Source organism: Cynocephalus volans, chromosome 3 (genome assembly GCF_027409185.1).
Source record: "Cynocephalus volans isolate mCynVol1 chromosome 3, mCynVol1.pri, whole genome shotgun sequence".
In the NCBI taxonomy this organism is placed as follows: Eukaryota; Metazoa; Chordata; class Mammalia; order Dermoptera; family Cynocephalidae; genus Cynocephalus; species Cynocephalus volans.
In genome coordinates, this window is record NC_084462.1 from 71,904,487 (window position 1) to 71,929,128 (window position 24,642).

A 24,642-nucleotide genomic window follows, 5' to 3' on the forward strand; every position below is an offset into this window, starting at 1 on the left:
CTGGGAGCGCGGCGACGCTCCCGCCGCGGGTTCGGATCCTACATAAGAATGACCAGTGCACTCACTGGCTGAGTGCCGGTCACGAAAAAACGACAAAAAAAAAAAAAAAAAAAAAAAACCAAGATATAAGATGTAATATAACAAGATTATGATCTATTAAGTTAAACTACAATGCTTATGCAGGCATAAAATATTGAAAAGACAATTAATGTAGACAATTAGAAATGAAAACCTAACATATTATTCAAGCAAGCATCTTAATAAAATTTTAAAATTTAATTTAAAATTTTCTAATTTTATCCAATATAACCATGTGTGTCCAGTCTGCATTTCTACTCACCAAATCAAAATGTATATACATATATGCAAATATCATCTAATCACACTGACACTTGAAATTTGCAATAGTGAAAATGAAAACAACATAAGTTAATTAAGACCAGAAGAAAATTAAAAAGCTAGAAATCAAGTCAAAGCCAGCAACATTTTTTCTTTTCAAATTTCAGATGATGTTCACTGCAGCATGTTTTTAATAATGAAAAACTAGAAAAATTCGTCTTTTAATAAAAGACATTTAAATCATGGAATTGTACACAGTCTTTAAGAAGAAATGAGCTACACTATATTTATACACACACACATACATACACACACAGATCATATAGATAGACAGATATAAATATGGCCTTTAATTTAAAATGGGAAATATATATACATTAGACAGACAAGGAAAAATGTTTATAACATATTATTAAGGAAAAAAAGGCAAGTCACACAGTAATATGTATACGATTCCTTCTGTGAAAACCAAGAAACGTGATTTGTTTATATATGGATACACATTAATCTGCTAACAAGGAAGGAACTTTGGCAATTTCATTTTTTACAATAAGCATGTATAAGTTTTATAAGCATACAGTAGGTTCTCAACAAACATTAAGTTTTCTTTTCTTGTTATGGCCATTCTAAGAATAAAATACTGTGATATAAAATTTATGTTGTTTGAAAATGACTGCTATAATTTTCATTTATTCAAGTAAATTCTGCTAAATACAAGTATAATTAAAAACAAACACTTCCCAGTTGAAAAACAGAATTTTAGTAAATGTTCTAAAAATATTCTCAAAAAATGTTCTCAACACTCACTAATCCCCAAAACTGACATGTTTAATGATTTGTAAAAGGGATCTACAAACTTTTTCTACAAGGGCCAGATAGCAAATATTTTAGGCTTTGTAGGCACACATGGTCTCTGTTATATATGTTTTGCTTTTTTCTTTTCTCTTTTTTCTACAACTCCTAAGGAATATTGAGGGGAAAAAAAAAAAATCTTAGCTCAGAGACACACAAAAACAGGCCACAGGCTAGATTTAGCTTGCCGGCCATAGTTTTCCAACCACTGATTTATAACAACAAACCAGCATTTGGAAATCTATTTTAAATATATTACATACACCAAAGGTATCAAAGGTAATAACAGGGTCAGTTTTATTCTACATTAAATAAAGTAAGGTAGCATTATGGCAATTAAAATTACAAGTTGAGGGCCGGCCCTGTGGGACACTTGGGAGAGTGCAGCGCTTGGGAGCGCAGCGGCACTCCCGCCACGGGTTCGGATCCTTTATAGGAATGGCCGGTGCGCTCACTGGCTGAGCGCGGTTCCGACGACACCAAGCCAAGGGTTGCGATCCCCTTACCGGTCACAAAAAGACAATAAATAAATAAATAAATAAATAAATAAATAAATAAATAAATAAATAAATTACAAGTTGATTAATACATTGAATTCTATATGGTAGACAAACTAAGCAAATAATGGGAAAGGAAAATACAGTAAACAGAATTTCAAGAATTCATATTATATACCCATGATTGTGTGTGCCTGTAAAGCAACATATGCACTTGAAAAAAATATGTACTTGAAATTTAAATACTACACACCAAAGTTCAAATCTCCTTTTATAATTAAAACCATTCACTCATTTAAATAATCAAACCTAATCAGTCATTTGTTTTAGATGTCATCAACCCCTGAAAATTAAGAACTGAATTCAAAAACTGGTAGTGGTTTATTTGGTTTTAATTTTTTAATTTATAAGAGTTATTGTAAAATATTAATCAACAATCTAAAATATTACTCTTTAAAAGTTTGTATTCTTAGAACTTTTTAATATTTACTATATCAGTAACCACTACACCACCCTTTTTCCTTCTGTGTAAAAGATAGTTTTTATATATATTTGATTTTATCTAAATTTGAAGGATCCTTATTATCATCTGGATGCTACTACCAAGTATAAATTATGAATAATAAGCTGGGTCAAATTAAAAGTCTAAAATGAAAATTTATCCTGCAAAGATAACCAAACACCATTACACAATAATCTTACCTAGACTGGTGGGTTTTATCAGTTCATCCAGTAAATCATAAAATGGTAATTTTTGAAGTTTTATATCCGGATGGACTGGGTGAAGAGCTGATGTAAGATGAGGAAGTTCCAGTTCATGTTTAGGTCCCAGAAGAGAAACAGGGAGTAACGGTGATGATGCAGGGTGACCATCATAAGTAAGTTGTGGAATGGTAGATGGAGACAAAGTTGCTGGCATAGGACTTGAATGTACGTTGGGGATGGACAAGTCCGCAGGCGTCATGATTTTCTGGGGGAACCGCCGCCTATAGAGTTCTTTAATTTTCATTTGTACAGCAGGACTACAGCCAGCCTTTAGCAAATGCAGGGCTTTTGTGAGAAGTTCGTGTTTGCGTCCGTGCTTGTTTCTCCCAGCGTAGCCCAACAGTACTTGGAGTTCAGAAACTCTAAGGCTCATAACCATTTGCTTAGAGAAAAAACAAAATTAAAATATTAGTATTCTAATAATATAATTTACAATATTATATAATTTATTATAACCCCTTTTCTTATGGTTTTCTTAAAGGCCAGCTCATTTACAATCCTAATTACTTCAAACTTAAAATCATTTAACTTAAGTAACCAAAGAAATTTAAAATTAATATTCATAAATCCATTGACTTCTACCCAGGGTCATGAAAGATGTAAGATAAAGTATACACCAGGCAGAAGAACCACATCTCATTTCATTCCAATGTTTTAATGAAATTGTCAGATATTTATCAAGGACTTACTGAGTCTCCAGGAGAGTGCCCAGTGCTATGTGGATTGCAAAAGATAATAATTTGCCCTCAAGAACATTTTGTTTTCTTGGGGAAAAATTATTATATATAAAACAAACAGCCTACCTCAAACACCCCAGCTGTAGGCAGGACGTAAATACCATATGATCAAGTATTACAATACTAATTCTGGAATTCACAGGGCTTAAACTTTACCTTTTTTGACCCACTATACACCAGATACTACATCTGATATTTTCATATGGGGTGTTGCTTAATCGTTACAACTCCATAAGATGATAACCTTCCTAATTTACATATGAGACCAGAAAGGTTAAATAACTCACCTAAGGCCACATAGATAGTAAGTAGCAGTCAGGACTCAAATCCAAATATGTCTGATTCTAAAGCCCATGCTCTCTCCACTAAACCATTAGAAAAAGGACAGAGCTGGACACATACTTTTTTCACTCCACTTCCAAGACCAAGCTAAAAGTCTGGGAATTCAAACCACATGCCATAATGTGTGAGGCTGCAGTAAAGAGATCTATTCAACTTTGTTTAACCCTATGTTCACAAACTTATTTGGTCATTGTTTCTCCTTTTTCCTCACCTATTAAGAGGCTACCTACCAACAGGAAATGCCCATCTATACCAATTCTCTCATGTTGAAGTGGTGGAAAATGGAATTCAAAGAGAGGAGATTGACTTACCCAAGATCACACAGCTGTTAACAGCAGAACCCTAAAAGACTTCACCACCACTAACAAGGAGTGGAAAGACACATGCAAGCATACCATTTGCTATTTCCCCCATTGTTTGTAATTTCCTCACCCCATACCAAATACCAATACACAAAAGTTATGCTGCCTTCCCTAACTCCCCTCCAACTGCTGTGATGACCCCCCTCCCCCAGCCAATCCTCTAAAAGATCTTTCCAGGTGGCAAAATAATTAAGTAAAAAAATAAAATAGTGAGAAGAAAAGTATACGAAGAGCTTTATAAGCAATATAGCTGGTTAATCAAAGAAATACATCCCCTACTTCTCTGGCCTGGAAAATTCTCTGCTTCCTCAAGGTCCAGCTTTTGTCAGCCTTTGCCTATTAAGCCTGATAGAACCATATTTACTCTATCTTTACTGACCATTTTTCATATCTTTATTTTAGCACTTATTCTGCTGTATAATAATTTTTGGTTTATAAAAGTGATTCCATGACCAGAGTAAGATTCTCTAGGGCATATGACCATGTTACCCTTAGCATCTAAGACTGGAGCCTGACAAAAGTAGAAACTCATCAAATGCCTAGACAATGAATGAATGAACAAATGAACAAGAAAGGCACACCAGAAGAAAGGATGAGAGATGGAATCTACAGTGACCAATTATCCACTATAGACTTACGGTCTATAGTGACATGCAAAGGTATACTGTATGCTTTAAAAACAAACTCTACCCCAAATCCTATAAATGTTTCTCTTTTTAGATGTCATCAGGGATTGTAAATAATTACTAACTATATGTCAACAGGATATCAATTTTTCCCTACTCATCAAAATGTCCTGAAGAGTACATAATAGTTGTAAAGTTTTTTTATTATTTATTCAAAAAGGAACAGGGACTTTAAACACTGTCTTGGGTTTAATGTCCTCCCAAAACTTAATCCTATAATGGTAATTGAAAGGTGGGGCCTTGAAGAAACAATTAGATTGTAGGGCCAAGCCATTGTGAAGGGATTAAAAATGGTGGTCATGGGCATGGTTTGGAGGGATTTAAAAGGAGAGTGAATGAAGATATTAGTCTCTGATCTCTGCTCCACCATTTTCGCAATATGATACTCTGCCATCATTGCTGCCACCACCAAGGCTCTCGCCAGATGTACTCCCTGGATTTTGGACTTCTCATCCTCAGAAACTGTAAGCAATAAATTTTGTTTTTCTTATAAAGAACCCAGTTCCGGGTATTTTGTTGTAAGCAATAGAAACAGACCGATACAAACATAAATGCACTATTAATAAGAAAGCTTCTGCTTTTAAAGAAATAACACAAAACTTCAAGGATTACAGGTTAAAAATAAATTTAAGTTGGCATTGGTCAAATGCACTTCATTTTACAGAAAAAATTTAAATTTTAGAAAGAACTGTCTTTCCATTTCAATTCAACTCCATTCTCCTAAGTCAAAAGTAAACAAAAACCACAATTCAGTGATTACCATAAACTCTTCATTGATGACTTCATTTTACAGAAAAAATATAAATTTTAGAAAGAACTGTCTTTCCATTTCAATTCAACTCCATGCTCCTAAGTCAAAAGTAAACAAAAACCACAATTCAGTGATTACCATAAACTCTTCATTGATGACAGCCTTTGTAGGTATAAGGACTTAAATGCAGCATAAATCTATTACCGTTCTACAGAGTGCTTTAAAAAGTTCATGAGAAGATTTCTATTATCTTTCAATTCTATATTTCCACAAACTTTTTGAAGTACCCTCATATTTTTGTGGAAGAACATACTGACAATTCACATAAAAAATCTGTTGCTTGACGGTCCAAAGAAAGTTAATGACACAATAAACTTGACAGCTCTCAATTATATTTCTGACTGTCTCAAAAGGCAGAGCAAGCAATAGCAGCAATAACAATACTTAGTACATAGCACATACTCAAATGGTAGCTGCTATTAGCAAGCCAAGGATTTTTGGTTTTGTTTTTATTTTTTTAAAAGATTCATCATTAATCATCAACATTATAAGGCAGGTATCGCCCTTATTTTTCAGATGGGGAAACAGACTTAGTAAGATTAAACTTTTTGAATGTCACACAACGAGTTCTATTCTAAATGTACTTTCATACTACAATATTTTAGAGAAAACAAACTACATGCCTTTGAATTTGGGGGAAAAAATCTATTAAAAGATTTATTTAACGTTCGATCTCCATTTCAAGTTTCAATATTTTCACTTTTTAAAAGTTGGTGGTTTAAAAAAAAGTTTGTGGTAAAGAAAAGAATGTGTGTGGATCCAAATTAACCACTGCACCTTATAATCAGGTACAATGAAAGATCAGGTGGTATCTATTACTATTATTGGAGCAGCTGTTGCATATTTGTAAGGACTGTAATAATTATGCAGTATTTTTTAAAAACTAAAGAAGGGAGCAGGAGACACTGAAACATCTGAAGCATCACTCAACCAAAAAGCTGCAGAGAAGCATGGAACACTCAACTCACAAAGCAAAGTGTTGACAACACAGGAAAACTAAACACTTAAATACAGTGAGATGCTGAAATGAAATATATTTTAATCTGCCATGTGTTTAGAAATCTCCATTTGTTAGCACTACAACAAAATGAATATTTACAACTAAAGATAACAACCACCACTACTACTACTATTAGAAATCATTACCTCGTCAGCAATTTCATAGCATTCTGCTGACTACATCCTCAAATGATATAGTTCTCAGAACCCTAGGAGATTTAGAATGCCTGAGAACTGTATATATTCTGTACAAAAGAGCATTCTGTAAGGGCCATCTTCTTAAAATTAATTTTTTTAATCAGAGAGATATACAATCTAAAAAGCCAAATAGCTTTACAAGAAAAATAGCAGTCCCACCACACCTCCAATTTTTGAATCCTCAAGGCAACCACTTTAAAATCTTTTCAGCTATTTCTTCTACCATTTTTCACTACATTCTATACAGTAGGCTTATATAGCTGTTTCTTAATTTTTCCTTTTAGGTATCTACTGACTTTCTATTTTAAAAGATAAATGGTTTAGCTCTGTTACATCTTCCCTCTCCCTCATCTTCCCATCATAATTTTTGGCTGAATCAATTGTGAGTGCTTACGTTATTACTACGAAGGTAAACAATAACTCATAGCTGAATCAAAAGTACATTGCAATTAATCTTCCTTTTTTGTATAACTTTGTTTTTTTTTTTTTTTTTGTCTTTTTCGTGACCGGCACCCAGCCAGTGAGTGCCATTCCTACATAGGATCCGAACCCGCAGCGGAAGCGTTGCCGTGCTCCCAGCGCTGTACTCTCCCGAGTGCGCCACGGGCTCGGCCCATAACTTTGCTTTCTTTATAGTTAATAAACACACCATTTTTCCATTTGCTTAGTTTTCTATTATCTACAAACTCTCTGCTAAAAGTCTTTTCCTCTCAGAGGTAAATCTGTTTTTTTTGTTGTTGTTGTTTTGGTTTTTTTGAGGTAAATCTGTTTTAATTCCTTTCTTAAAGCATACTTCCTGTAGCCCTCCATGATGTTCCAAGTTGGTCTGTTAGCTCTCTATGTCTGGTACATAGTTATGCTCATGAATCTCCTTTAACTTATCCTGGGAATTCCTTTGTCTCTCTTCTATATTGGATCCCCTATTTTCTTACCTTACTTCTTTACCTTTCTTTGGTTTTCTCTTTTCAGTGGGGTTATTTCCTCCAGTAGCTTTTAAGGAAGAGGTCATGGGAGGTACTTTTCTTATTCCCTGCATTGTCTTTTAAAAAGTCTTCATTTACCCGTATTTAATAATTGAGTTTGGTTCAATACTGAATTCTAGGCAGGAAATCATGTTCTGTGAGAATTTTGAAGGCCTTTCCTCATTGTCTTCTGGCTTCTAGTGTTGATATTAAGAAGCCTTACACCATTCTGATCCCTAATCCTTTGTAGTCCCCTGTATATCCCCCTCTGGAAGCTCATGGAAGCTTCTCTCTATGTGTTCTGACATTTTACAATGTTGGGGTTGGTCTTTTTACTTCTTTGCATGAGTTGATCATTGCTGAGCCTTTTAAATTTAGAGATGCATGTCCTTCAGTTTTGGAAGTTTTCTTTCAATAATCTTCCTTCTGTGTTTTTCTGTTTTTTTCTTTTTTGTCTATTATATAGATACTGGTCTTCCTAGACTAATTCCCTAATTTTCCTTTATTCTATATTCTTTTTCATTTTGCACTTTTATATCTCGTCTTTTAGCTCTATTTTCTGGGATTTTCTTCAACTTTATCTTCTAACTCTTCCACTAGATTTTTAATTTCCATGAGCTCTTTTCTGTTTGCTGCATATTTCTTTTTTCCCCCCTTACATTATGTTACTTTTCATGAATGTGGTATCTTCTCTTGTCTCTTTAAGAATATAAATAAATTGGGTGTTGACGTTTTCTTCTGCTCCCTGCATTATCTCTGTAACCTCTGAGTTCTTTTTTGCTATTTGCTTTGTTCTCTGCCTTTCATACTTGAAGCTTTCCTTAAATGAGAGGAATCCTTGGCTATACATTTATATTTAAGAGTAAGATACAAAAAAAGACAACTAGAAGATCTGTGTGAGTACCGGGGTACTTCTTTGAGAATGATCGGGCAGGAACTTGGCTATTTTGTTTGAGTTCCCTTTCTTTTCTTTTATCTGATCACTTCTGACAGACAGGAATCCTCCAGTCTCCTGCTCTGGTGGTATAAGAATGGCTTCCAGTGTTCTCAGGGTAGAGTAGGAGGAAATAGGGAGAATCGAGGGGGGGATTCTTACCATTCAATAAAAAGACATTTCACTCAAAGGGGTTTTCAGATATGCAAAACTTTACAAATATACACACATACATATGCATATGAACACTATCCCAACTACATAGAGGCAGGGACCATATTCTGAGAAAAATAAATACAGACAATAGTCAAGCAATAGCAATAAGCAGATAGTGCATTTTGCGATTAAACAGAAAGTGCCAGTTTTATTGTCTCATTAACTATGACCTTACATTACTAAAGGTCATATCTAAATTGTGAATGAGAATTAGGTACTTCCTGCTGAACAACATAATTATTCTCACACATCCCACTGCAGTAGTTTACAGGCTTAGTCATAAAGCAGACTCTATACTATGAGTTTTTATATCTGGTATCAATTTATAACCAATTGTAAACCAGAACGAATTCTGAAGGTAGACAAAATAGGCATTTAATAATGTCATAATACTTCATTTATACTTTTGTTTTTTATCCACAAAAATAAAGGAATAATCAAAAATTCTATAATTGTGTATCTAGTACAACAAAACATTTAATTCATTACTTTCAAAGTCAGATTCTTCCTTCAATGGAACTAACTTTTGGATCATTTCTAATCCTTCCCATTAGAAACAGTTAATAAGCAACTGTTAGATTAGCATTTTGTCAGCAATGCCAAGTTCAACCAGAAAACCTAGTTAGACAGTCTCTACTCAAAGCAGCAAATCAGGTTGGTTACATATTTCTTCATAATCTTGTCTCACACAATTTCTCATCGTTTATTCATTTTTCAACATAACTGGAAAATGACCTGCAGCACCTACCTCTCCAGCTGATCATTTTCCTCTCATCCTAATCTCTATTCCATCATATTGACTGCATTGAGCTCCCACAAAATGACAAAATTTTGTGATTAGACATAAGTGGAGATTCCCTTCTCTAAGCAAAGCATAAACCTAACACTGTTGAAAAGGTGTACCATGGCTTCAATTTTTGACAGATAATTTAAACAGCATCATCATTTATGTACTACCACATTTCATGAAACATATGGATATATCCTTCAAAAAGCTCGTTCTAGATAATAACTTGAATCAGAATGCTTCAAAATTTGGACACACTATTTTTCCTAATTAAAAAAAAAAAGTTTAGTTTAATTCAAAAATTTAGAGTTTAAAATCCTAACACACTGCCAAAATTCTTATGCAGACACAGGAAAATATGGCTCTTATTAAATAAAAAGCTGCTCTGCACACAAATGTTCAATAAATGCTTTTTGGATCAATGCACAGGTACTAAATGAGTATATAGAGCAAGGGAATATAGAAACAATAAACACATAGAGATAAGCTAGACTTCAGAGACACACATAATCATATTAATTCAATTTTCAAAATTTACTTAACAACTACTATGTGTCAGGTACATCCGTGTACTGCACAATATAATATGATGGTATATATGGTACCAGCATATACAGAATTTGGATTCTGGTACTGACTCGGCCACTAATTTACCAAATCACAATCTTACAGCCTGTTTTCTCACTTCAGAAAATGAGGGATTAAGTAGAGGTTCTCAAAGGTTCCTTCAAATTTCAATATTATATAATGCTATAACTCCATTAAATGAAATTTTTCTTCTTATTCTTCTACTTTTCCAGAGTTGAGGAAATACAATCCATTTACAGTGAAATCTTTCTATATTAGCAATGTTTTCAATCATAATTTTAAGTGTCATTTATATAGGTTAATAGAGTAAAAATAATAAAACCTAACATATGTTAAATGCATATAATATGCCAGTTACATACTAATTATAGTAAACATAACTATCTTATTTAACCCTCACATGAACCCATGAGACAGACTGTCATTATTCCCATTGTATAGATAAAGAAACTGATGCTAAACTTGAGGTCAAACAGTAAATGTGATGAAGGCAGGGCTCAAATCTGACCTGACTCCAGAGCTCATAACTACTAACCAATACAAGTGTCTTATCTACAAAGCTCAGCCATGGTATACTGGGACAGGGACAGGAAATGGGTGATGAGGGCCCTAAATGACAGTGAAGGAATTTAGACTATACAGGGTGAGCAGGAAGTGAAATAAATGCATATTTGGAGAGGGCAGTAATAACATGATAAAAATAGTATTTGAGGAAGTTACTGAGGTAACCACCAGTAGGATGGATAAACAAGAAAAAACTAAGAAACAAGATTTCAAGCTAAAAGATATGGCAACAAGCAGGAATTATTTATCTACATGTAAGGTAAGAAGGAACTGTGACAATGGAAATAATGGAGACAGGGCCAAGAAATACTGTAAAGAAAACTGCAGGTCATATTCAGTTATTCTAGCTATAGGTGGGCCTTTTAAAAATTAGTATTGTACTTGATGATGAAAATAATCACCATTCACTTTCCAAAATCTAGAATTTAAAAATAATAAGCAGGGATTTAAGAAATTTTAAGTCTACCAAATTCTAAAAGATTGAGTATTCTTTCCTAACCACCCTCCAACCAAAAACAAACAAAACACTGCATTTGCAATTGGAGATACCATCTCATCTAATTTAAGTTTCAGACAAGCAGCAACGAAAAAAACAGTACATACTAAGAGAAAGTTGAGATGACTAAAAGGAGGAAGAGACATGTATTAACAACAAAAAATGAGAAAAAGAATGCATTCTATAACTATACAAAGTCTTTAAATTATAGCCTTCAGTCTGAGCCCCAGAACAGAAATTAAGGAAAAGCCACAGAGGAACAATACCAAGAGAACTATTTCATAGTAACACCATGTAACCAACTCAAGATTAGAGCTAGCAGGTAGTGGAGCTCAGATCAAAAAGATGCCCACGTCCACACAATGTTGCGGAGTACTGACAACTACAGACAATATTAGATAATCTGAAAATGATATTTTTAAAAATAGTAGAAACATAGGACCATAACATAAAACAGAATTTTAGTGATCTTCTTGTCCAACCCTCCATCTAATACGTGAAGTTTTACTGTAAACTTGACTGATGGTCTCCCAGCCTCTGCTAAACCACTTCTAAGAGTTTACAACTTTTTAAAGCAGCAGCCCACATTTGTGAAAAGTTCTATGAATCAAAGTTTTCCTTTACCTTCCACCCAATGGTTCTAGAATTTCATCCTCTTGGTATACCAGAGTCTATTCTTAAAATGTATTAAGAAGGCTCCTTTCCTTCAACTAGCTAGACCCTTCCCACTGCTGAATATTGTTCTGTGAGTGTTCTGCAGTCCATAGTACTCAGGAGTGAATGAAATAATCTAAATACAGACTGACTAGTCTCAAATACAGCAGTATTACTATCCCTCTTACTTTGAACACAATATTTCTACCAATGTAACCTAATAAGGAATTCACATTTAAGGTTTGTTTCTTTGTTTTACGCAAGGGGAAGGGTGTGGTATGTCACATTTTGTTTTAGCAGAGAGAAGAGTAGCATCCACATCATCCTGATGCTTATATTAAGCTTGAAGTTAATTAAAACCTTTATTCAATCTTTTTTTTTTTTTTTTGCCTACTCATCCACTAGCTTTATTCGATCTTATTCACATAAACTGTTATAAAGTTAAACCACCTCATCCTCTAATACAATTTTTTTTAAATTTAAAAGCAGAACTTTATATTTAGTGCTGTTTAACTTCATTTTTTTCCAGCTCATTATTCTAGTCTTTCAAAATCCTTTTGAAAAATTGTACTCCACACCTATTGTGCACTTATCACATGGTGTTGTAAATTTTTGATTTTCTAGTCTATGTCTTTCCCCTAGACTTAAGAGTGTTTTAAGGACAAGCACTTATCTCCATATCCCATATGCTAAGTATAGTTCATGACACCTAGTAAGTACGTGCCCCAAGAGAAGATCAAGACCTCTTATAGCCCTGTGGTACAAGAGATTCCCCTCCAGGTAATAATAAAGTTTAAAGTAACAAACAAGATAATTCAACTTCTTGTGATTCTATTTTCCCCTAGAATTCCTCAACTTAAGGTAATTATTCAATAAACAATGTCCAGAGTACTCAAGAAAAATAATTACGGTTATCATGTTTCCATCTTAATTCATAAGTTTTAGAGAAAAACAAGTTCTAAAAGCCTTGGTAATGATTCTTCACAAACTACACAAATAAATATTAAAAAGAAAAACATAGGTTACAGGAAGAAGTTGCTCAAGCCTTGTAAAGACAGCTTGCCTAAGTATTTTTTTTAAATCTCATCAGAAACCTATTAATGATAATACCCTTTCCTTTTCTACACAGAATGAAACACTTTCATTTTATTATTCTACTAGTTATAGATAGGAGAAATAATTTCACAACAAAAGCATCCTTTATTCTACATAAAGTAAAATTGTTAACCTAATGTAAAACTTACAGATCATTATATTCAGAATAGATTATTATGATCAATATCTACTTACAAAGTTGCTATAGTAGTAAAAGCAAGTTTATGAAAATGTCCATATTCACTTTTCAGAAATTCTATTAGTGTACATGAAAATACATTTCAAGAGAGGCCCATGAAAACATATTATACACACTTCCCGAAATTTATGGAAGAGAAGGAAAATGAGCTACTCACAAAACTCTGAGGCCAAAAACCCTAACAGCATACATTTGAACATATCCAGAATACTAACCAAAAAAAAAAAGGAAAGAAAGAAAAACAAAAAAAACGAGCAATGCTAAAATTACAGATAAGGAGTAATTTAAAAAAGAAAATGTAAAGCACAAAAATAGAAAAAAAAAAGTTTAACTGACATGTCTAAAGAACAATTCATAAACTAGCCAACAAAAGAAAGAAATGATCCACAGTATGGTTTAAAAAAAAAAAAAAAAAAAGTATTTTACCTTTTGTGGTCTTTAGAAAGTGAAATAAAATATGAATTTATCATAATCAATCAAAAAGAACAATAGTGGAAATTCATTCTTAATGCCATTCCTTAAACATATAACTAATTAAATTCCAGAGCATTTCCCAAACACTCAATGCAGCCAATGTTCTTAAAAGTCCAATTCTTTTATTTCCTAAATCTAGAAGGCATAATTTTCCATTTAAGGATCAAAAACATATAACTATATTCTGTGGCAGAGGAAAAACAATACCTATCACTGAATCTTACGTCTAAAATGAAAAAAAAGGAAGAAACAAATGCAGGCATATTGCCTAATTTTGAAGAAATAATACTGTGAAAGCCTTTTTAAATTCTGTTCAATACATTAGTATTTAATCCTCAAAGTTTCCCTAAAAATAAAACTGCAATATTTCTCAGGAAAATGTAACTGAGATTATATTTTTAAACTTCAAATATTATTTGTTTTGATACAGTGAGCTGCCTAGATATCACCAACAAAAATCCCCAAATAAAATTTAAAACTAAGAAGCAATCTGACTGGGCTCCAAATTAAAGAGCTCCAACTTAAAGTAAATGATATGAAACGCTAAATCAGCATTTTCCAAACAAGATTCATAGTAATAGATATTCAGAGAAATAGGGTTCTGTGGCAAAACAAGTTCAGGAAATTCAACATTATATAATTTCTAAGCATGCCTTCCTTTCTCAAATCATATTAACATATTAAAGGTCCCAAGAAATCCAGTAGAAAGAAATGTATTATTAATCTAACATTGTGCAAATTTACTTAGCCATAAAACTCTTTACTGTTATCATTGCTTGACCTATGATCATCTCATTTCTTAGCACTTCACTGAAAAATTCTCAAAAAATTTATGAGGACCTTCAAGTTCTCCAGGAGTTCCATTCTATGCCTGTTGATCAAGCAAAATTATTAAAAGCACCCCCTTCTGTTCTTAAAAAGTGTCCCTGACTGGATGATAAACTATATGGTCACTCTAGAATTAATATTAGGGTGACAAATACATTATAAAACACGTGAACTATTTTTACCAAATGTCAAGTTAACATGGCCATTTTATCGCACTCAGTTAAAATGTTACGTAGATGATGATTAACCAACCTCGATTCCTTCTCAAATCTCTGAAAGAATTCTCCACTAGCAATCTTACGTGTATTTTCAAAATACTCTGGACTACTGAACTCTCTCTTCCTGAAATCATGAACCAAACAGATTTAGGCAGTGAAGGAATCTGTAATTGCATAATCCAAAATAGTCCATTATATATAATTGTAAGGAAAGGAAAACTCTTGAAAACACTAAAGCAGCCAACAGAAGATGTTTAAAGATTTAAAAGATATTTTTAACAATTACTACAGGCCTTATCTATGATAGTTCTTCAGAATTCTTCTGATCCCCACTTTCACTCAGCCCAGTGTTCCTGGTGACCTCATCCATCTCATGACTTCAAAATGCCATTTCTGAGTTATAATTCCTAAATCTTTATTTCTAGCCTACCTTTTATCTCCTGAACTCCAAATCCATATCAGCTAAACAACTCTCTTTTATGTCCCAGAAGTATTCCATTCAACATTTCCAAATATAACACATCCACTTTCTCTCAAACCTTCCATCCACCCAACCAACTGTCCAAGTCAGAAACTTCTACACCACCTTCTCCTTCACTCTCACATCGAACTACTCACCAATTCCTGTCAATCCTACAATGTTAAAATGTCTAAGTCTCTATTGCCACTTTAACTCAGACTACCAAGTTCTCTCTTCCCTAAATGTCTCCACGAGACTCTTAACTGCTCTGTCTGACTTCAATATTGTCCTCTCCTGGTCATTCTCCTCACTGTTGTCAGTCATCTTTCTAAAATTTAAGTCTGATCATGTCACACTCATGCTTAAACTTTTCGATGAGCACCCACTACACTCAGGATAAAGGCCAAATTTCTTAGCATGGCCTAAGATAAACTCCATGATCTGGTCTCAGCTGTTGCCACCAATCCCTTAACCAGCTCTCCATCCTCCAGGACTTTTATATACACAGGTACTTCAAAAAGTTCGTGGAAAAATAGAATTAAAATACAAATCTTTCCATGAACTTTTTGAAATACCCTCGTACACACTGCTCTTTCAAGGAGAAACTATTTTTCTCTCTTGTTCCAACCTTTTCCTAGCTAACTCTTACTCATTCAGGTCTCAACTTAGATGTCACATCTTTGGGATACTTTCCTTAGGCCACCCCCAATATTACTAAATTTACCCTCCTGTGTGCTCCCCTGTTTAACCCAGTACAGCTTTTATGATATACGTGGAGAGGGAAGCCTTGTTTATTTGTCCATTCTCTACCAAACTACACACTCTGTCTACAGAGACTGTGTCTTGTCCATAGTCAATAAATAAGAGTAACGACAGTCTGGCATCTGCCCATTATTATAAATTATACTGGCAGTGCAAACCTATTAGAAATTATACATATTACCTCCCACAAATAAGGACATTATATAAATGTGCCCAGTGCCTACTCAGCATACTGGCATCTAAACTCAGTAACTGGTATCCAAACAATAACTTTCTTAGTTTGAAGGGCTAAGTTAAGGAAGTTTGTACTTAATCCTACAAAAATATAAGACCTTATAAAAACATTTTAAATTGCAGGAAATATAAGGGTGGTGATGATATTGACATATAATCCAGAAATCAATCTGACTGAAGAGTAAATAAATTGAAAGGGGAAATTAAGATATAGGAAACCAATACAGAGGTTGTTTCATTAATACCAACATGAAACTATAAGAATCTGAAATAATGAGGGTGGTAGTTGAGAAGCAAAGGAAGGCATAACATTAAGAAAGATTTGACAAGACTTGGACGTGGAGGAAGTCTGTAGTTTAGATAGTTCATAAATAGGAAAGCCTTCCTTGAGCACACAAACGAGGTCAGGTTTCCTTATCACATGTTCTTATAGAATTCTGTCCTTTTCCTTTATAGCACTTAGCATAGTTTCAGATTTTCATAGTTTCAGTGTGGAAAGTTCTGGTAACAAACTGGCCCCAACTTCCTAGAACTCTCATTACTCTCTTATTTATATACATTTCCACACATGGATCTACCAGGGGTTCCATAAATATACCCCAATGTTTTCTCTCCTCATTACCTTTGTTCATGCTGTTCCCTCTGCTTGAAAGAACCTCTCCAACTTTCATTACCATCACCAACTTTAAAAGTCTTTTATTTTAAGGCCCAATTTGAAATAAGCATAGCCAGAAGTGACCTCTTACTCTTATATTTACATTTACATGGTTATGCTTTCATACTGCTTTCTATTACAGTTGTTTGCACATTTCTCTCCTCCACAAGAATGAGGCAAACTCCTTGAAGTTAGCCATAGGGCAAAAGGAAGGGTGGAAGGCGTGGAAGGGCTGAAGAGAAGGGAATTAATTTCAGGCACAAAGTACAGCAAAAGAGAAAGCACCAGAGAACTCATGAAAAATAAGTCTAAGTAATGCCCACTCCCTCTCCCAAAGGATTCTTATACTGGATTCTGCAGAACCTTACAGTCTTCCCCCTCCTAATCCCCATACTAATTATTGGTGATAATATCTCTAGAAAAGTGCTGTCCAAAAAAAATATAATGTAAGCTGCAAGTATGAGCCACATACAGAATTTTAAATTTTCTACTAGCCATATTTTAAAAATTAAAAAAAAGTAGGTGAAATTAATTTTAATATATTTTACTTAATCCAATCAACCCAAGATATTGTCATTTCAACAAGCAATTAATATAAAACAATTAGTGATGGGATATTTTCCTTTTTTTCCCCCATACTATGTCTTGGAAATCCAGTGTATATTTTATATTTACAGCAAATCTCAATTCGGATTAGCCACATTTCAAGTGCTCAATAGCAAGTGGCTACAGTTTTGGACAGTACAGCTCCAGAACATCCCTATCATTCACTGAAGGTTTTAGCACCTGCCTCAGTCATCCAGGCTCCAATTTAACTCCTTATCAATACTCTCCACCCTCAGCCACCTGCTACCATGGTCACATCCTAGCCCTTTCCACCAGAACCTGCACCACCTCCAAAATCACCAATCCAAGCACTCCATTTCCCAACTACAACCTCCTATTCTTAATTGCTTCACTGGAACAATTTAACTTCATAAAGATTTCTAATTCATTAACGCTATCACTCTCTATCCAGCATCCCCCTTCAGGTCCAAATTTAGTAAGAGTCCAAGGTCCACCACTAAACATTCCTTTGCAAAATTCCCTTGCCCCTCCATGCCTGGCACATTCAACTGGTTCCCACTTTGCAGGAGAAAAGAATGCATGCACTCAGGTGGATCCATCCATAATCACCAATCTCAATGGGCAGGGACATCCCACTAAATTTTCCACTGAGCCAGCAATAAAACTTCACACAATAACTATTTCATATATTTTCTTTGCTCCTCTCACATATCCTTCCTTCAAAAACTACCTTTAGGAAGCACATATAAAACAAATGACTTCAACTTTCTTTAACAATGCATTTAACATTGTTATTTGATATTCAAAAAAAGGTTCCCCAAAATAAAAATATAAAAATAAATTGCTAGTTATAAAAACATGTGCTGTTTATAAAAGTTCAAATATGGAAAGGTACAAGAGAATCAAACTATTTTTCATATACTTATAACACATACTAAAAAGTAAGTTTCACAAAAGCAAAGACTGTATGTATTTCATTCCCAAATGACTACTGAGCATCTAACACAATATTTGGCACATAAATCAGCACTTATTTTTACTGATGGGATGAATGAATAAGAACCCTGCTTTTTGCTTTAAGCAAATGTGATATGAAAGGCCAAACTTGCAAACAGGTAAAAGGAGGAGGAGGGGGAGAGAGGGGGAATAATGGTGGTTATTTGTTAGCAAGATTCAGCATAGAATAGTCGATTGCCCAGCCAGTAAAGGAATAATTATTTTTACTTTACATAGTATTTTTAAAACATATCAAACAAAATACTGGACAAAAATATATAAAGTGTAACAACACAGATTTTAATGGTTTATGCTGCTGCCAAAAAGCTGGACTGTTCTCATTACTCTGATGATTCAATTTCTTCATGAATTACAACATGGACACACAAATCTTAAGACTTGACCTATGGCAATTAACTTAAGTCCCTTCTCTTTCCCCAAACATCATCAGACATAATTACTTGATTCTATGGGCATGTATATTTGCCACAGCTATGCATATTTTCAAAATGAATTCTCCAAAACTTTCCCCTCTACTTGTATATATAGAATTCTCCTCTTCAAAGAATGCTTAGTAAACTTGGAAATTTACAAGACTATGATATAATTAAATGGTCAACTAAAAGCAGTGGCTTAAAAAACAACCTTACAAATAAATAATGTACAAAACTACTATCTCACTACTAGTTTTTATTTTTAAAATAACCTATTAATACAAGTTACCTGGGAAGAAGTAGAGAGGAAACAGGATGAGGCTGTACAAAGGCAGACCTCAAATGTAATGCTATATTTATTGAGCTTGATGTTTGTTTTATTATTTTTTTATAAGTTACACATTCTTCTATAAAGTTATACATATTGTTTTGTATATAATTTTTTTTAAAAAAGCAACCTAGCTTTCTCTCAAAAAATAACAGTATCTATTACCACTCTATATGTATCTTCTAAGAATGTTTATCATATATTAATATAGTTCATATTATGAGCTTCACAGAAAGTTTACAATGACTTCCAGTTAAATATAAATTGACCATATACAAACATTTACCATATTCCCTCCCTGAAGGGAAACAAAATGACAGTAAAGGAAGAAAAAAAGAAAAATTAGTCCACAAGGACAAAAAGAATAACCAACTTGCAATTTCAACAAATTTTTTAAAAACAGAAAGCAGACAGTGCAGTGATAACTACATTAGCACAGGAAGCTACAACTTACAAATGCCTAGAGAGGAGAATACTAAAGAAAGGCAAGCAAATTCACCCCTAAAAAAGATGGGAGTGAGGTACAAAACTGAAAGTCAGAGGGCTGTTTGAAAATCTGTATGCAGGACGGTTAGACCCTCAGGTCTCCTCTGTCTAAACATCCAGGAGACAACTGCCTTACCAGGCCCTCTAGCATCTCCTAACACAAGCCATGGTTTACTGTAACAATTGAACCAGTGAGGCTTTAGATTCAGGACCCCAATACAGAGCTAAGCTCAAGGATGAGGCACAAGTCTAAATGTGGAGATTAAGCAAACTCTGCATACCCATAACTAGGACACCTTTTGATAGCCTTGTTCCTTAAACACTAGCAGTCAGATAAATACCCTCAACAGATGAGAGAATTCTTCTCTGGAAAAACAGACAGCCCATAACCTACTCACCCTTGTAAGATCCCATAGTGGGGGAAAACTCACTTCCCAATCACCTTACGATCATAAATTATCAATAATTTGGAAAAGCCTCCAACACAAAAGATAGAGACCAAATAAACAAAAATAAAGAATGACGAAGAGAAAATCATTAAACAGAAATAACTTAGGCAAAAAGAAAAGTACGGTACTTTATACAAAAGAAGAATGCATTCACTTGGGGGAAAAGATGCTATAAAAAAAGAAAAAGGGAACAAAAAAGAGCTATTGCAAATTTAAAACATGATAGCAGAAATTAAAAATCCATATGAGTTCCTCAAAAAGTTAAACATAGAATTACCATATGACCCACCCAGTAATTCCATTTCAGGGTATACACCCAAAAGAACTGAAAGCAATAGATACTTATACACCCATGTTCACAGCAGCGTTATAATCAAAAACCAAAAGGTAGAAACAACCCAAGTGTCCATCCACAGAAGAATGGATAAACAAAATGTAGAATATACATACAAAGGAATATTGTCTTTAAAAAAACGAAATTTTGATACATGCTACAACACAGATGAACATTGAAAACACTGTGCTAAGTGAAATAAGTCAAACATAAAAGGACAATATTGTATGACTTCATTTACACCTAGAGTAGTCAAATTCTTATAGACAGAAAGTAGAACAGAGGTTATCAGGGGTTGAGAAGAGGAAAAAATGGTGAGTTATTGTTTAATGGGTACAGTTTCTGTCTGAAATAATAAAAAAGTTGTGGAAATAGACAGTGGTGATGGCTGCGCAATACTGTAATTGTACTTAATGCCATGTAATTGTATAAGAAAAAATGGTTAAAATTGATAACAGCAAGGTCCATGGTTCCATCCCTGTACCACCTAGTAAAAAAAAATTTTTTTTAAGGTTAAAATGGTTACGTTTTATGTATATTTTACCCCAATTTTTAAAAAATGTGGGGGCAGGGGGAAATCAAGCATTTCTCTTGGAAATTAAATTGTTCTCGTCATCAAAAAAAACTCCATTTGAAGGTTTGGAAGTCAAGGAAATCTCACAGAACAATTAACTAATAGACAAAGATGAAAAATAGAAGAAGGAAAAATATTAAAGGCAGAGGTCCAGACCTCCAATAAGAGAAAACAGAAAAAAAATGAAAGAGATAAAATTACTAAAGGATTAATATAAGAAAACTTCCTAGAAATAAAAGACATGCATGCATCTCCAGACTGAACCACCCAACACCTTAATACCATGACCGAAAAAGACCCAGACCAAGGCATATCATAACGAAATTTGAGCACACCAAAAGTAAGAGAAGATCCTAAAACCTTCTAGACAGGTCACATGTAGAAATTCAGGAACTAGAATGGCACTATGTAACACTGTGTACAATATGCAAATCATCTTATGTTATAAAAGGCAAGAGCATAGAAGAGAAAATGTCTGTTCTAACTGTTCAAAATTATACCATACTTCAAATTCCCTAGAGTCTCATTCAAGAAATAAAACTTACCTTTTGAGAAAATTTTCTGAAAAACTAAGATTTGTCAGCTTTAACAGGAAACTAACTCTAAGGAAGATCATTAGCTCATGTTAACTTTATTTGAACTTCTATTGCTCCAAAAAGATTTTGGTTACTTTAATTTAGCTTGGCAAAATAACTAACCTAAAAATGAATGATATTTTAAAAACCATGGGGGAAGGGAGCAAGGAGCTGGAGGGGAAAAAGACAGGAATCTCAGAATCAAAGACTTTATATATTTAAATCCAACAGCATTCACAGGATCCTCACCCACCACCTCCCATACACAAACACATCACCCTCAGACCCCATCTCTTCAGGTGGATTATGCAGTTAGAATGACAGACCTTTAAACAAAAAAATGGCCCATTTTATTACTAAAGTTACACATACTGGTAAAACTGAAAACTGTTTGCAAAACAAAATGTTCAGTATTACCATCCACGACACCTGTTAAGATCAGTGGACACCAGAAAACACTAATAAATTCAGTAGAGTCTGAAGTGTTTATTTAGAAAATATGTACTAAACAATTATCAACCAACCTACATGTAGCAAAGTTTAACCTACTCAACAAAACAAACTATTCAAGAGTTTTGGCACTTTGTTTATATGTAAATACTGCTGATAAATACAAATGGTTTTATCTAATATCCTCTCCATTGGGCATAGCAGGGTTGCCAACAGTAAAAACTTTTTAAAATAGTTGCCAGATATACTAAGAAGTAATTTTCTAAAAATAGTCTGGAATTAAGGTTTATTAATTTTAATTGTTCATCCTTCTCCCATTAGTCTAAACTATTCCTCAGACTATCTAAATTCATGAAGACTAATGACAATCCTAAAATTCATATTATTTTCCCTAATTATAATGCAACTACACACAAAATACTATACTTTTTTAAAAAGATCTTCTCACCTTTAAGATGCTTCTTTATTTTGAATTCACATATTAGAATAACTTGTGGGACAAAAATGTTCCTTTTCCAGTCTTACACTGACACCTTGGGGAAAGATGTTGAAGGAAAAGAGAGGCCAGTTTTTCACACATCACTCTAAAGAAACACATACAGAGTCTTATAACTTCTAGGTCCTATTTCACTTTTATCCCACAAGAGATGAAGGAAGAAAACAAGATAGGGAGAATACAAACCAATGAAAAGTTATTGGCTAAAATTAGATAAGGGGACATCTGTACGGATTTTTCATTTACTCATGCAATTCCCATTTCTTACCACAGAAAAAAAGCAATTAAGGGTTGAAATATAACCTTGAAAAAATAAATAGTTATACACTTCCCACACCATTACTGATTAAAAGTACTTCAAGCACATTCACACAGTGCAATGCAAGCTATTAATGCTTAACATTTACTACAGAGATACAGGATTTAATTAAGCAGCTTCTGCTTAGCAAACTTGTCTTGTAAACAGACAACTATTACTATAAGCAAACCACTTTTCCTTTTAAATTATAAAAAAATGCCATGGGTGAGAAGGTGCAAGGGATACTCCCATTTTAATTATAAACTCCTGTGCTGTGAATCTTATATTTAAAAAAAAAAAAAAAAAAAAAAGTGCAGGTTTTCAAAGTTTTTACTCTCGGGACTTACACTTTGTGTTGATTCAATCTATCAATCTATCAATATTCACTGTATTAGAAATTAAATCAAGAAAATTTTAAAGATTTATTGTCATTTTAAAATAATAAATCCATTATTTAACATAAATCACATATTTTATTAAAAACTATTTGCAAAAAAATTAAGTGAGAAGTCTGCCACTGTTTTACATTTTTGCAAATCTCTTTAATATCTAGCTTAATAAAAAGAGCCTGATTCTCATAACCACTTCTACATTCAATCTGTTGTATTAGCTTGTTTTGGTTGAAGAATACGAAGAAAATCCAGCCTCACAGTTACACAGTTGGAAAAGACAGAGTATTTTTATTAAAATGCTCCATTTTAGCCTTTTCGGATAACTTTGGATATTCTTTGATCCTTCACCGAAACTCAGCAATTAGAAGTTTCTTAAGGCTCTTCAATGAATCTGACACCATTATCAATAAACATTTCCTACTCTGATATAATGAAATTTACTGGTTTATCTTCTATTTCTAATGGACCTTTTTACCCAAGCATGATTTTTTTCACACCATGCATTGGTTATTCGGAAAACATAAGTTCACTAAGTTATGCAGTTCTTCCAATGTTAACACATTTCACTGTATAACTTCAACATAATACATTCACTAATATCACACTGATCTTATCAAAAAAGGCAAGAATGGGGAAACTGTCAAGCTCACAGTGGCAAATACAAGTCTTCCAAAATTCTATTTTCACTTGAAAGCTTAAATTTTATCATTAGCAACAAATATTGTCAGTTGTTTTCTTTGAAGTGACAGGTTCACTTTATTTTTGAGAAAATGCCTGTATAACCATATTTTGCCAGACGTTTTTTCAAGTAAAAATTGTACACCATTAAAAAAGCAGCTAGTTTAGCTCATAACTCAAACAACTGCACACGTTCTCTTCCCTGAGTTAGCCATCAGATTTGGTATTCCATAAAAGTGCTTTACAGGTAATTTTCACTTCATCATACAAAATATATTTTAAAATATACTCAAGAGTTAAAATATAACAAAAATCAATAAGTTTTATCACTTCATAAAGGACACTGGGTATAACTGGCACATTTATTTTTTAATTCCAAGTGCACGGTGACAAAGAATACAACTAACAGTACAATTTAGTGCCACTGCCTTAATTTGTGCTGTGGCACCAGCAGTTTCTTCCACCATTGATTTTACAAACGTCAATACAGCAAGTAATTTCTTGCTATTATTAGGAAAATAGTTTTGACCTGGAGGACCCCCAGAAAGAGTCTAGGAAACTACCAGTGTTCTGAGAAACAGACTTTGAAAACCACTGGAATGGTTGATGCATTACTTGTATAACTGAAAAACAGATAATTTTTAGTAAATATTCCACTATAACAAAAGTGTTTAAATAAATACACACACAGTAATATATCCAAACCACCAAGAGCCTGGTACCTCACACAGAGTAGGGCACTCGATCATAAAATGAATGACGAAATGTGACAGATACTCCTCGAATAAATAATAATTACCAAGTACCTAATATAAATCAGGTTCTGAGCTAGGTACCTCTATATTCTCTTTCTTTGGTAACTTACAGAAGA

The 24,642-nt window shown here is 33.6% G+C and overlaps 1 protein-coding gene across 2 annotated transcripts in view; it reads right to left on the bottom strand.

The window, feature by feature from the left end:
• Positions 1-24,642, bottom strand: part of PIAS1 (protein inhibitor of activated STAT 1) — a 111,031-nt gene that overhangs the window by 78,750 nt on the left and 7,639 nt on the right. The window contains exons 1-2 of one of the 2 annotated variants that reach the window (XM_063089714.1): positions 15,222-15,303; positions 2,391-2,835 (exon numbers count right to left, since the gene is read on the bottom strand). In XM_063089714.1, the coding sequence (XP_062945784.1) occupies positions 2,391-2,832 (442 nt within the window). In that variant the 5' untranslated portion in view covers positions 2,833-2,835; positions 15,222-15,303. Of the gene's footprint in view, positions 1-2,390; positions 2,836-15,221; positions 15,304-24,642 lie in introns of those variants that run through there. The other variant, XM_063089712.1, reaches the window with a different exon arrangement.